The following is a 13983-nucleotide window of genomic DNA, read 5'->3' as shown; positions in this document are numbered from 1 at the left end:
TATCCTCTGAATTCTCAAATTCAATACTAAAGTCGAATTTCATTTCTCCTTTTGAGAGAAAATTGTCGATTTATGCTCAATGTGGCAACCGTGCATGTATTTTGCATTTATTTTTCACCTAGGATCCAGTCATGATCCAAAGGATCAAAAGAATACACAACAAACAATGAGAACAAAGAGGTACAATAAAATCATTCAGAGTTTGAAGAATGCACCACAAATGAAGATCTTCTACCTTTGATTTCATCAAATGAAATCAATGAGCCAATATGCAATAATGATGTTAATACATCTACCTATTCTTCAAGTATTGGAGTAGATCTTTACATTGATAGACTTACACACTATCCAATTTTGAGATTTCCAAACAAGAATATTGCCAAAGGCAGGTGTTTTAGATAGATGGTCAAACATAACCTTCTTTCTTTTTTTCTCATTGTCCACTTTTTTCTCCCTTGGTTTCAAGAATAGGAACACCTCCGTCCCATCAATTCCTCTTGCTCCTAACTAGAGACCATTTGTACTTGGACATCAAGTAAAATATGTGGTTTGCACTCATGATCAAGATATTGCAACTATGTTGGTAATGTGCTTTTCCATGTTGTTAAGTCTTAGGTTTCGGGGTTTGATTACTTTTTGACAATACATCATCAAATACTAACTCAAACACAAGGACAAATAAAAACTACATGGGGAGGAATCCTCAAAACACAAGGACAACTAAAAATTGCATGGGGAGGACTCCTTAAAATAGTCAAAGAAACTCAAGAACTAGGCTCATCCAAAAAGGGAACTACAATCTCAAGACTTTTTTTAAAGACACAAGAAGAGTAGGAAAAACAAAGCTCACTCATGTACTAAGGTGTTTATAGTTTTCCTCCTCAAACAAATTTGTATGTGTTTCCTCCTCACACATGGACCCTCTCATCCAAACCAACTGCTTTGAGGTCATCCTCCACGGGAATCCTGCTTTGCATCTCCTGTGCTATCTTCTCTACGAGAGCTTCCAGCAACTGTCCTTCACGTCTGCACATAATTTGATAATATCGCATAGATTAGTGACAAGTGACAAAATTAACAACAAAAAACGGTTGCAAAATAAAAGTTTCGTACTTGTTAAAGGTCTCCAGACGGAAGCCCTCGAGCCATGAGGCATCACACAGAGCATCTTCCCACCCCTTGATCGTGCTTTCGCTGTGCTTGCCTCGTCTTCGATGGTCCTTGATAGCTTTTGCAAACGGCCCATCATTCTTGTTTCTTAGGTCTTCTGGCTTCACGTCCTCATAGAAGACCGGAAATAGCTTGGCTTTACTAGAGCTCTTGGTGCTCTTCAGCATCTCTACAAGTGAACTGTGTAGATATCTCTGCCAGCAATATCGACCGGATTCAATTATTTTTACTTTTGCATAAATTCTTACTGCACAGTGAACTGTCCCTGTGGCTTTGGGGAAAATTTTTACTTTTGCATAAATTCTTTTTCCTTTTACTTTTTACTTTTACTTTTTACTTTTACTTTTTACTGCACAGTGAACTGTCTCTGGGGAAAATTTTTACTTTTGCATAAATTCTTTCCTCCTTATTTGGTAGATATATGCAAAATAGATTAAATAAATATTTTAAGTAAACTTTTTTATTATTAATATTTTTAACGTATTTATGGTTTTTTAAAACCCATATTTGCTTGCATATTTTAGTAGCTTTCCAATTAAGTTTGCTGATATTGGAGAGCACTCCAAGAATACGAATCTAATCTACGTAAAAAGCTTTATTAGTTTAATTTTCTTGTATATTATAAAATTAAAATGCTTACCCTCTATTGAGTAACTTGAGTTTGTGTTGTAATGGAGAATTGTTTTCCCATAATTCCTGATTTGAGATTTAAAAGCAAGGTTAATATGAGGTTTAACAAATAATAAACTTATTTTTTATACGTTTTTATTTTTATATATTGTTACTTTTACCTTTTTATTCATTATCTTGCCATATCCAAGATTTCCTTATATACTACATTTTTTGTTGTATTTTCTTTAAGATTCTTTGTTTTTGTCTCTATGTGTTCTTCTTTAAATAAGAGAATCTTTAAGGTATCTGATGATTTTGCTTGAAATAATGCAACATATAATTGTCTATGAGGAGTGAAGATGGGAGTTGATAGATATAATCCTAGGTTTGACGTTGTGATTTGTTTATTGTCATACAGAATGCCAATTTTATTGGAAATTGTCTTCTTCTCATTTCAAATGGAAGTTCTATCAATTTCGGTATGAAAGTTATTCTTGGTATGAAAACTCTTTCTCTGATATTTGTACCTGAAAATATATTATTTGGTTTTATTTTTTATTTTTTTATGAAAATGTCAAATCATAGATATATAGTTATTCTTATTCAATGTTTTTACTATTTAATGCAAGTCTCTTGGTTGTTTCTTCACAATCATGCACCACCTCCAGTCATCTTCTCCATCCTTGACCTTTAGCAACCTGCCAGGAGCTAAGAAGATTAATATTTAGAAAACATTATAGCATATATATTATTAAATTGATTAGAGACTCGGAATTAGAGAGACAGAGAGAGGATAAGATAGATAGACAGAAAAAGATAGATATTTATCTAAGTGTTTGAAAGAAAAGGCTAAACTATGTTATTTGAATTATAAGCTCAATATAAAATTATAACTATAATTGAAAAGATAGATAGTTCAAGTAATCTAACCTTGTAAAGTCTTTGTGTATTAAAGACCAATTGAAGGAGCATGCATCTATCCAAAATAGTAAACCTAGAGTTTTACACAAACAAACAATCATACTTACATTAATATACATAAATTTATTTTTGTGTCTTTTCATTCTTTGATCTCTTTGCACATTATTTAACAGTTATCTTAATGCCCACCTTCTGATATTTTTGGCTTCAAAATTGCATTATAAATACATATTTATATAAGAGCATCCTTGCTTTGTAACGGCCTCAGGTCTGTAGGCTTGGGGCCCCCTTTGATATTGTATATCCTCTTTATGCTCCTTTTAGGAGTTTTTCTCATTAATTCTAATCTTTGCCCCCTTTTTAAAAAAAAGTTTATTCTTTCAACACATGTACACTAAGTTGATGGTCCTTTATAGGAAACATTGATTGATTAAAATAATACCAAGCTCTAATTACATCACAATGAAGTAGGATCCTTGTTATTAAGGTAATACACATTAATTAAGTCGAGACTCAATAGTTAGCGTAAGCTCTAACCATAGGATATGGCGAAATACCTCTTTAACTAAGGCGTGCTCTGTTGATCCTCACATCCATCCATCAGTGGGGCTAGATAAACGATACCTACATTCTCCTCGATTGCCTTGATATGGATGGTTGCTACAATATTAGTCTTTGGCATGTGGTAACCTTTGCTTTTTTATAACTCCAATGCCCAGCTGCCTGAATCAATCACTACACCATCCCCGCGCAATGCAAGAAGCAAAGCCCCAATCGATGGAGAGGCAATGGCCATGGCAAACTTTGAACGGGCATGGGTGTAAGATTCCTCGCCCCAGCTTTTGAGGTATACAGGAGTAAGAACCTCCCTTTCTGATCTTATAATTATTCTCCTCTCTGAAAGAAGAGAAAGATTTTGTTTTACCTTGTTTTGATCTAGAGAGAGAAAATGTCTAGAGAGAGATAGTCCAAAATTGAGATATTTTTTTATATAAAAATCCTCCTAGTGTCTAAAATAAATGCCCCTAAAACAGAAATTCAAAAAGAACCTTCAAATGTGCAATTGGAATTAATTGGAAATGGGTATAAAGGACCTTAGCCTAAGGGTCTAGATTTTCAGAAATTTTTGGATTATGGTCCAATTAAGGTTTCTATGGGCCAATAAGATCAATCCATGTGTGGGGAGGAGATAAATCCAATTTGTAAAAGAAAATACCCAAAAATGAGTAAATACTCACATAAGATGAAGAGTTGACTATGTAGAAGGGTTATTAGTAAAAAACTATGAGTATTACTAAAAAAAATTTGGTAGCCAAAGGATATGCGCAGACATATGGGATTGATTATGAGGAAACTTTCAGCCCAGTTGCCAAGATGGCAACGGTGAGAGTTGTGATAGCAGTGGCTGCGTTAAAGCAATGGTCTTTACATCAGATGGATGTAAAGAATGCATTCTTGCATGGGGATTTGCAAGAAGAGGTGTATATGTTGCAGCCACCTGGTTATGAGGATGTGGGTCACCCCGAGCATGTTTGCAGGTTGAAGAAAGCCTTGTATGGCTTAAAGTAAGCACCAAGAGCATGGTCTGACAAGATTTCTGAATATCTTGTCACTATTGGCTTTCATGTAGCCAATGCAGATTTTTTGCTGTATGTGAGACATGGTGATAGAGGAGTTGTGCTTGTTGTCATCTATGTAGATGACTTGATCATTACGGGAGACCATGAAGCAGAGATCTTTGATGTAAAGATCTTGCTTAGACAGAAGTTCGAGATGAAGGATCTGGGGGAGCTCAGATATTTCTTGGGCATTGAGGTGATTAGGTCACCACATGGTATTGGATTACTACAGAGACAGTATGGCTTGGACATGTTGTCCAAGTATGGTATGACAGGCTGTAAGCCTATTTCTGTTCCATTGGATCAGAATGGCAAGTTGAGTGCAGATTCAGGAGAGATCTTGGAGGACCCTACTATGTACAGGCGCATACTAGGAAGTTTGATCTACATGACGATCACCAGACCAGATTTGAGCTATGCTGTTGGGTTGGTGAGTCAGTTTATGCAGGTTCCACGGAAACCACATTTGGATGCAGTGAGACGCATACTGAGGTATGTGAGGTTTGTTGAAATATCAAGCTCGTATACAGCTGGAGGATAGCACATGGGTGCTGACAGAGTGATAGTATGGTAGATGGATATAGTGTGGTGTGTTTATGACCGCATCCAGCTGGTCGTGTGGTGTGGACATTACATTAGGTTTACTTTGTAGTGTGGACATAACACTATGTTGTGTTCTCTTTTGTGTGTGTGAGAGAGATGATGACTATGGCTTCTCTCCTTCTTTATGATTGATGAATATGGATTAGGGTTTGCTTCTCTTGTGTGTGCTTCCTCCTTCTTCTGTTTTTTATCATGGTATCAGAGCCTAGAGCTCATTAGCTGTGTTGAGAGAGTGAGTGAGAGAAGAGGGAAGAAGAAGAAGAAGCTATGAAGATTTCCATTGAAGCTGTGGAGCAAAAGAAAGCTGTGGAGCTCATCTCGGTTACAGATCTGAAGCTTGGCCTAACTGGTAAGAGTAGCAAAACTCCCTTGAGCGGATTGCAGGTGCCAAAGAGCATGTTCAGTGAAGATTGAAGTGCATAAAGCAAGTGAAAATTTCTGGTTTTTTTCTCTAAGCTTTCATGGAAAGCTTGAAGTGAATATACTCTTGGCAAATGTATACACAAAGGCACGTGTATTTGAGCTTGCACATGTATTAGCAAAGTGGGCACAAGCAACATACAGAATCTTGAAGCAGATTGATGCATACAGAATTGAGCAAAATCAAGTGGAAGTGAATTTATGCAAAAGTTTCTGGTTTTTCACAAAAACAGTGAACATACCTCCCGTGGAGGATCGATTGTAAAAGCTAGAGGAAGAATTGAGCCAAACCCTTCAAGCACAAGGTAGATTAGGTCATTGCTAAGAACCCTATCAACTCAATTGTGAAATGCCCCTCTTCTACAGCCCTCTGGAGCAGGCGGCGCATCTCTGAGCAAAATTCTGGACAGTTTCAATAGATATCATGCCATTCACTCATTACTACACCATTTGATGCCATTCAAAGCTTAGGGAGTTGAGAAAAGGCATTGCTAAGGCATTGTGAATCTTGGTTGCAACTCATTTGATGTATTTGGAGCTCATTGAAGTCATTTATCAGAGATTTGCAGGTTTGCAGAAGTTCTGTCCAGAAATAGAGCATCACTAATCAAGGCATTAATCCTTGTCTATATCAAATTGGACAAATTCCTTTGGTACAAGCAAGGATCTATGAGTTGCTAAACTTTTGATTCAAAAAGTTTTGAATTTGGATCAGATTTGAAGGAGATAGAGCACTTTTAGTGAGAGGTGGTACCTCACATATGTAGAAAAAGGCAAACCAGGGAGCTACAAAACTTGGTGGTTCTCACTCAACTTGAAGAATTTGATCAAACCCTTCTAGGATATGTTGGAGCAATGTGTTATGAAGCCAATGAATGCATAAACATCAAATTTGAACAAGATTTGAAGGAATTAGAGCAAGATCTTTGACTGGTTCTCTAGCGAGAAAAAAAAAACCAGAAAATTTTTTGTGAAGAAGTATCATTTGTTTTCAACCTTGATCGAGTATACATTGTTGATGAAGCATTGTGGGATCTAAAAGCACATATATTGCAATCATTTGATGTGATTTGGAGAGATTTGGAGCATTACAGGTACTTCATACATTGTGATCAAAGGGGTGCATCTACTACCTAGCAAACATGGGAGATGGTCCGATACAAATTGTTGGAGAGAAGCTTGACAGAACTAACTTTCAAGTGTGGAAGTTTCGAATGAAGAGTTTTTTTGAAAGGCAAAGGTTTATGGAGTCTCGTGTCGGATGAAGACCCGGAGCCATTTCTACCTCCTCAACCAAATAATGCTCAGTTGGTGGCTCACAAGCAATGGGTAGAGCGGTCTTCGAAAGTGTTGCATTACTTTTCAATATGTGTAATAGATGCCTTGCTTATTCACATCCAAGATGGTCTAGGCTCTTTATTTTATTCTGCCGATGATCTAGCATTCGGCCTTCCAACCTCTATAGACTAGGCAATCCTATGGGACCATACACCTAATCGTCGGTAGCTGCCTGGCAGAGGACCCAAGCTAGCCTGTTGCCCTCTCAGGCTCCATCGCTCGATCCTCCCATCACTCAAAGGGATGTCTACGTGCTAGGGAGGGCTTATTCACCGCACTAGCCTGGGCCCGCAGAACTAGGCAGCGTCACAATACTCGACTCCATCGGCAAACCTCATTTTCCCAATGGTATGAGGAATACCTTGGGCTGACTCCGAGCCTTGCTAACGTCGCTGCTTGGCTACACAAGCATGGAAACGGGGTTAGCATCAAGGCAAGGAGAAGATGTACCTGTACTTTTTAACTTAATCAAGATAACAATTTCTAAACTAAACCATGGAACATGATAGACAACATCACTTTTATGAGAAAACAATAATTTCATAGAATTTTTAATATAAAGGAAAGTGGCATCTTCTTTCTTAATTTATTATTTTTTATCATTAAAGATTAATGAGAAACTCTTTTTTAAATGATGACCAAGCTAGCATGGTCATTAATTCCTTGTGGGGTCCCCAAGGGGAGAGTTGGGGCTGCATCTAGAGCGACCTCTCTAGGCTCCCCGTTGTGCACGTCTCTCGAGGTGATATTTTGACGCTTTTGTGAAGGAGTCATTCTACCCGCCTTCTTGTAGCCCATCTTGCTTCGAATCCAATGCTTCAGTGGGATCACAAATCCGAGCTCATTTTCTCAAATTATGATGAGCAAAAAACTCCTAGGTGGGAGCCACCTCTTAAGAGCCAAAAAGCCCTTACTAAAGTCACTACTAATGGGAGGGAAGGTGTCCTTAAACTCAATTTTCAAGGAGGGAGGTTGCAACTAGAGGGAGAGTAAGGGGAGTCCTCCCTTAAGTCTATTCACACACGGGGAGAAGAGAGCAGCTAAGGACACTCTACTCACAAGGGTGAGATGAGGCAAGAAAATTTTTACAAAAGGTCTTACTTGGAGATGGGCAAAAATGGCTTGCTAGAAGAGGGTACAGAGGGCTGCCGAGTACAGTCTTGTGCAAAGTGTCAGGTATAGACTCTCAAGTATGGTCAGTACACAAAGTATTGGGTGTATGGACAGAACAAAGTGTTGAGTGTCTCTACCACGGGGTGCTGGGGGGTTTATATAGGTGCAGGTACGGGGTGCAGGGAAAGGAAGAGCAAAGCGTGGGTCCAAAGGATGGTGTACGGTGAAAGTACACTGACCTATGGCCTGCATGGGCCTGGGGAAAGGAATGGTGCCTGTGCATGGGCAAAAGCTATGGTACGCACGTACCTTTCAGGACACCGGCCAAAGCGCTAGAAGGTGAAAATTTTATTTTTTTGGGCAAAAATGTCCAGGGTGTCTTCCTAGTTGTAGGGGTGCAAATTCCCATTGATCGAACACCCAGTCGTGCACTTATTAAGGTTTATGTTTACCATTTGTTAACTGAAAATAACTAAAAATTTGAGTATAGGCTCGATGTGGTGTTTGTTTTAGATGCTGTAAAATCCTATATTAGGGTAAAATCACGTACAAATTCTAAATTTGGACTCATAATTTTAAGATTCTAAGGGAAAACAACTCGTTTATTAAAAGTTTTAATTTTTACACCGCAAAAAAAGACCATAAATTCATATATTAAATGGACATATATTATTATTGAAGATGGGCATGTTAGATGTAATAAAGGGAGCTTGGTTTTGAACATAAGGGAAGCCCATGGGAATGGATATGGCTGGGCAAGTAGGGGGCTCAATATTAATAAGTGTGAAAAGGTGGGCAAGTATATAAGTGAACAAATTGTAACTAGGGGCATCTAATCATTTTGACTAATCAAATCATACTTCTTAGAGCTCCAAGCTTCCATGGGTATGGTGGTACTCCCTTGAGTGCATGTGGTACTCCATTATGAGTGCATTGTCTTTCTTTCTCTCCCCATCGTTACAGTGGTATCATAGCCTTATCTTTGATCCATGTCCATCATTACAGTGGTATGAGAGCCTTATCTTTGATCCATGTCCATCTTAGATTCAAGAAAATTTGGAAGTTTCTTGGAATTCTTGATTTTCTTGATCTTTCTTGACCTTCTTGGAAATTTTCTTGACTTTTTTTTTAATTTCCTAATCAAGAAATGAAGCATGCTGATCGTGGGATGCTGGAAATTTCCTTGACTTTTGATTGTTCTAAGTTTTGGGGGCCTATGGGTCACCGTGGACCAAAATTTGGGGTAGCCGCTCCAAAATCTAAAGGGCATGACCAAAATTGGAAAACTACTTTGGATGATTGAGGGAAAGCATGAGTACATGCTCATTGTAATGCATAATATGAAAATAGCATGAGTCATGCTAAATACATTGTAAGTGCTCCTACCTTGTCTTTTCAAAGTTACATCCACATACAACTCACTTGTACTCTCCCTTTAATTCCTAGCATTTAGTATGCTTGTGAGGGAACCTCGAGCATTGGAGGAGAGACCCGGGGAGCATGGCATAAACTCTCCTTGTCGTGAGTGATTTTGAAAAAGTGGCAAGGAGGGGGATTAGGTACATTGGATGTGAAGACTTGGCCCCAACTTGTGCCTAGATTCAGACTAGGTTGCTACGAGGGTGGAAAGTCTTGGCTAGGAGATCGGCAAGCGTAAAGCACTCTTTCGACACACAACTCGACTACATTGCAAGTATGCCAAGGCTATGGAAGCCAAATATTACTTGATTGAGCATGCCATGGACACTTTTGGTAATGATAAAAGCATAAGAGTGCATGTGCAAGTGTATGATTTTGGTGGTGATTACTTGGGACATTATGTCATGATTGGACATTGGGCAAATGCTAGTAGACTATGATTGAGATTTAGTCCGTATTGCAAGAAGACTATGGCCAAATTTTGGTGATTTTCCTACACTTTCTGCAGCAGCGATGAGTACAAAAGTGTAATTCATTCCCCAACCACTCAAGATAAGGGCTTTGGGAAGCCTTAAAAGGGAATCTTAAGGCAAATCTAACAAGCTGTTAAGTGGTTGATTTGGATGCCATTTTAGGGTGCAAAGGGGCTAGTTTGGTCAGACTGAAAACCCTAATTCAGTCAAAAATAGTGTGGACTGAATTCAAGGTGTTTACATAGCTTAATATCACTAATACCTAAGAGCTTCTAAATGAGCCAACAAGTTCCCAAATCGGTTACCATTTGGATGGTCAACCTCACATAGTTGAGTTTCAACTAAAAGTCAAAACAAAGAGGTATATGGGTGCTCAAAGTGGTGATTCAAGGTGATAGGAGTGTTCCTCCATCAAGACAAACATGGAAAACTAAAGAACTCCTAATGTGGTTTCTGTTTCCTATACTAACCACTTGGTAGCATGGAAAATCGTGGAAGGCCATCAAAAGCTCAAGCACAAGTGCCCATGGAAGAGAACCAAGTTCAAGATGATGCCAATGAGGTCATTCGTGATGACATGGTATATGTGGGTGATGCTCCATTAGGTGAGGATCTACATGGTCAAAATGTGGCACCACATTCTATTGTTAAACATGGGCAAAACTCAAGGGCAATGCAACAAGAAAGGGTACCTCTACATGACATTAGTGGGCAAATAGTGAATGACGGAATACCAGTGCATACTAGTAGACATGATTAAATCTCATTGGGAAACATCACTTTGGATATGTTAAGGATTTCTCTCACTGATGCAATCAAGGATGCACAAAGAGATGCCCAAAAGGAGGTGCTCTACATTAGTAGTGAGATTGTGCATCAAGGCAATGAGAATGCCAAGTTGATGCATCAAATGGTGGACAAGATGGATGAAAGGTTTGCAACTCTTAAAGAGCGTATTTTAGGTGTATAAAGAAGTGTCAGGTTTGACCATGCACCAAATCCACATGGAAATCTTGGTTGTATGCAAGGAAAGTCAAATCTACCTTCAAGAGTGGGCATGTTTTGGGTTCTAGGCTTGGAAAGCAGCCCATAGTTTTGGATCCCATGAAGGGATCTTCAAGGGGTGTGTACAACGTGAGTGTGGGAGATGGGACATACCACACACTACCCATGGATGTTCTACATTGGAGTCACTAAGGGTCAAAGAAGTGGTTCTATGGCCAAACCTCCTCCCAAGAGTGATGCTAAATCCTCTTCCCTTCAAGGCAAAGTGATTAAGCGATTGTCACAAGAAAAGATGAATGAGAAGAGGAAGAAAGGGGTTTTCTTCCTTTGCAATGAGAAATGGAGTCCCGAGCATAAAAAGATTTGCAAGGCAAAGTAGTTAAGAGCTAACATGATCTTTGAGGTGGTTGAAGATGAAGAGGCACCATTGGATTATATGGATGAGGTTGAATTTCAAGATTGTGCAAATGAGGTGATGGAAGATCCTAGTCTTGATCCTTCTCAAGAGTTTCCATTTGATCCGGGTGGAGAGGATTGGGTAGAATTTAAAACAAAAGAAAGGACATCCATGCTATGTGCCATTTCACAAGAAGCTAAATAGGGATGCAAAGGTTCCAACACTTTGAGGCTTGTGGGGAATATTGGGGGCAGATCCATTCACATACTTGTTAATTCGGGGAGCACACATAGTTTTGTGAACTCTAAATCAATAAATTCTTTGAAACTATGCCCAATAGAGATGATGAAGCCTCTAAAAGTGGAGATTAGAAATGGACAACATGAGCTGAGTAAGAGTTGGGTTGCAACTTCCCTATTTGTGTTGGCGACTACACCCTTGTCGGGAGCTCTACGGGAGGCACCGGCAAACAATCTCTGATTGAGAAGCTTTCTTCGCGGAAGTAAAGCTATAGGGTAACTATATTGTCCTATCGGATAGAAAATTTTCGGGCCAAAAACACGTTTCAGGCACGTCAGGACCGTTTTTTAGAAAGCAAGCGATTTCGAGCATTGTGGGTAAGTCATCGATTCTCTGTAGAACTCTATTTTAAGAACTGCAAGAAGATAGATTGGCTGTGCAGACACTGTGTGTGCTACAAGGAGGTCAACAATTGCCATTGGGTGTATGTATGCACATTGAGGTCACTGGTTGTGACATTTGAGTGTATTATAGTACTGCTCTGCAGAAAATACAGTGTGCAGGACAAACCAGAGTGCTATTTCTGGTAAATTTATGTGTCTGGCAAGATGTCAAATGATGGCATAACCCAGATTTTTTGCTGAGAAGCTTGATAAGAACAACTTCCATTCTTGGAGGTTCATGCTGACAAATTTCCTGATGGGAAAGAGCTATTGGGACTATATAGAAGGTGAGCATGAAGAGGCATCGAAGATACCGGACATCAATCCGACTACTGCAGATGTGAAAGAGTTCAAGGATTGGAACCAAGGAGCCAGAAAAGTTATGTATTGGCTCTCTATCAGTATACAGAACACCATGATTGGGCACATACAGGATGCCAAGTCCCCCAAGGAGGCATGGGACACCTTGGTAAAACTCTATGAAACAAATACCAAGGCACGAAAGATACAGTTGAAGAATGAACTTCATACTGTGGAGAAAAAGAGTATGTCTGTGAATGACTATGCATTGAAGATAAAGGGTATTGTGGAATCCCTTGCATCTATTGGTGTTTCAGTAGATGATGATAACAAGGTGGAAGTCTGTCTATGTGGTCTCGAGCCACAATACAAGGCGTTCAAGATGTCTATTCAGACTCAGAAAAACATTCCCAATTTTACAGATTTGGTGTCTATGTTGATAATAGAAGAGAAAAGCTTGGGTGAAAACCAACAGTCTTCACAAAACAGAAACAGTTCAGAGCAACAAGCCTTCTACACAAGTTCAGGAAGAGGACGAGGTAGAGGAGGTCGTGGACATGGTCAAGGAGGTTGCCGAACAGGTAATCAGAATTATGGCTAGGAGCAGCAACAACAACAGTCCCAGAATTCACAATAACAACAACACGCAGGTGGAAGAGGCCAATTCAGAGGCAGGGGGAGTCAAAGAGGTCATGGAAATTGGCAAAGGTAGTATAATGATACACGTGGATGCTTTTACTGTGGTAAGCTTGGACATGTGCAGGTAGATTGTTATAAGAAGCAAGCTGACATGCAAAATGGAAAATTGCAGCAAAACAACTATGAATCCTCGAGCAGAAATAATGAGGATAATGGAAGGTTGTTTGTTATGCAGCATGTCGTTAATGCCATGTTGTCTGAAAATGTTGAAGCAGCACATAAAGATGATGTATGGTACATTGATTCAGGTGCTTTGAACCACATGACAAATCATGGGGAGTGGTTCAAGGAGATGAAGAACCTTGAAAGACCAGGTTTTGTGGAAACAGGGGATGACACTGCTCATCCAATTGCCCATGTTGGAGATGTGTCATTATCTATGCAGGATGGCAAAGTGAAGTACCTTGCAGATACACTTCATGTTCCAAACATAACAAAGAATCTGGTTTCAGTTGGCCAGATGATTGAGCAGGGTTTGCAGGTTCGGTTTAACCGTGATGGTTGTTATGTTGAAGACTTTAAAGACAAGTGCAGGTTGGTTGCAAAAGGAAACAGAGTGGGCAGAATGTTTACGTTGAATGTAAACATACCTGAAGTGAGTGCTACGATGTTTGCAAATGGTTCAAGAATTGTTGCAGACACAAACATTTGGCATAAAAGAATTGGACACGTGAATGTGTAGAGAATGAAGTCTATGCAGACTAAAGGAATTGTGACAGGGCTGCCCAAGTTTAAAGTTGAAGGTATGCAGAAAATATGTGAAGCATGCCAATTTGGAAAGCAAACAAAGCATGTATTTCCACGTAACAAATATGTGAGCAGAAATGCACTAGATGTTGTGCATTTAGATGTATGGGGTCCTACGAAGACCATGTCTATGGGAGGCTGCAGGTATTATGTGACATTTATTGATAACCACACAAAGAAAGTGTGGGTATACTTCATGAAGGAGAAGGGTGAGGTGTTCACTCACTTTAAGAATTTCAGAGTTATGGTTAAAAAGAAAACAGGGAAATATGTAAAGTGCCTAAGGTCAGATGGAGGGGGAGAGTACTTCTCCAATGAGTTCTCTGAATTTTTGAAGAAAAATGGTATTCTGAGACAGTTTACATGCAGATACACTCCGCAGCAAAATGGAGTTGCTGATCGAAAAAACGGGCACATTGCTGAGATTGTGCAAGCATTGATGGAAGAGAAGAATATGCCGCATA

The 13983-nt window shown here is 39.3% G+C and overlaps 1 protein-coding gene across 1 annotated transcript in view; it reads right to left on the bottom strand.

Moving 5' to 3' along the window:
- Positions 1-859: 859 nt before the first annotated feature.
- Positions 860-13983, bottom strand: part of LOC147614605 (toll/interleukin-1 receptor-like protein) — a 77735-nt gene continuing 64611 nt past the window's right edge. The window contains exon 2 of the mRNA XM_086779874.1: positions 860-1026. Coding sequence (XP_086636000.1) covers positions 909-1026 — 118 coding nt within the window. The 3' untranslated portion in view covers positions 860-908. The remainder of the gene's footprint in view (positions 1027-13983) is intronic.

This window comes from Cibotium barometz, chromosome 41 (assembly GCF_041138505.1).
Source record: "Cibotium barometz isolate CiBa-2024 chromosome 41, ASM4113850v1, whole genome shotgun sequence".
Taxonomy (NCBI): Eukaryota; Viridiplantae; Streptophyta; class Polypodiopsida; order Cyatheales; family Cibotiaceae; genus Cibotium; species Cibotium barometz.
This window is presented reverse-complemented; position numbering and strand designations above follow the sequence as displayed.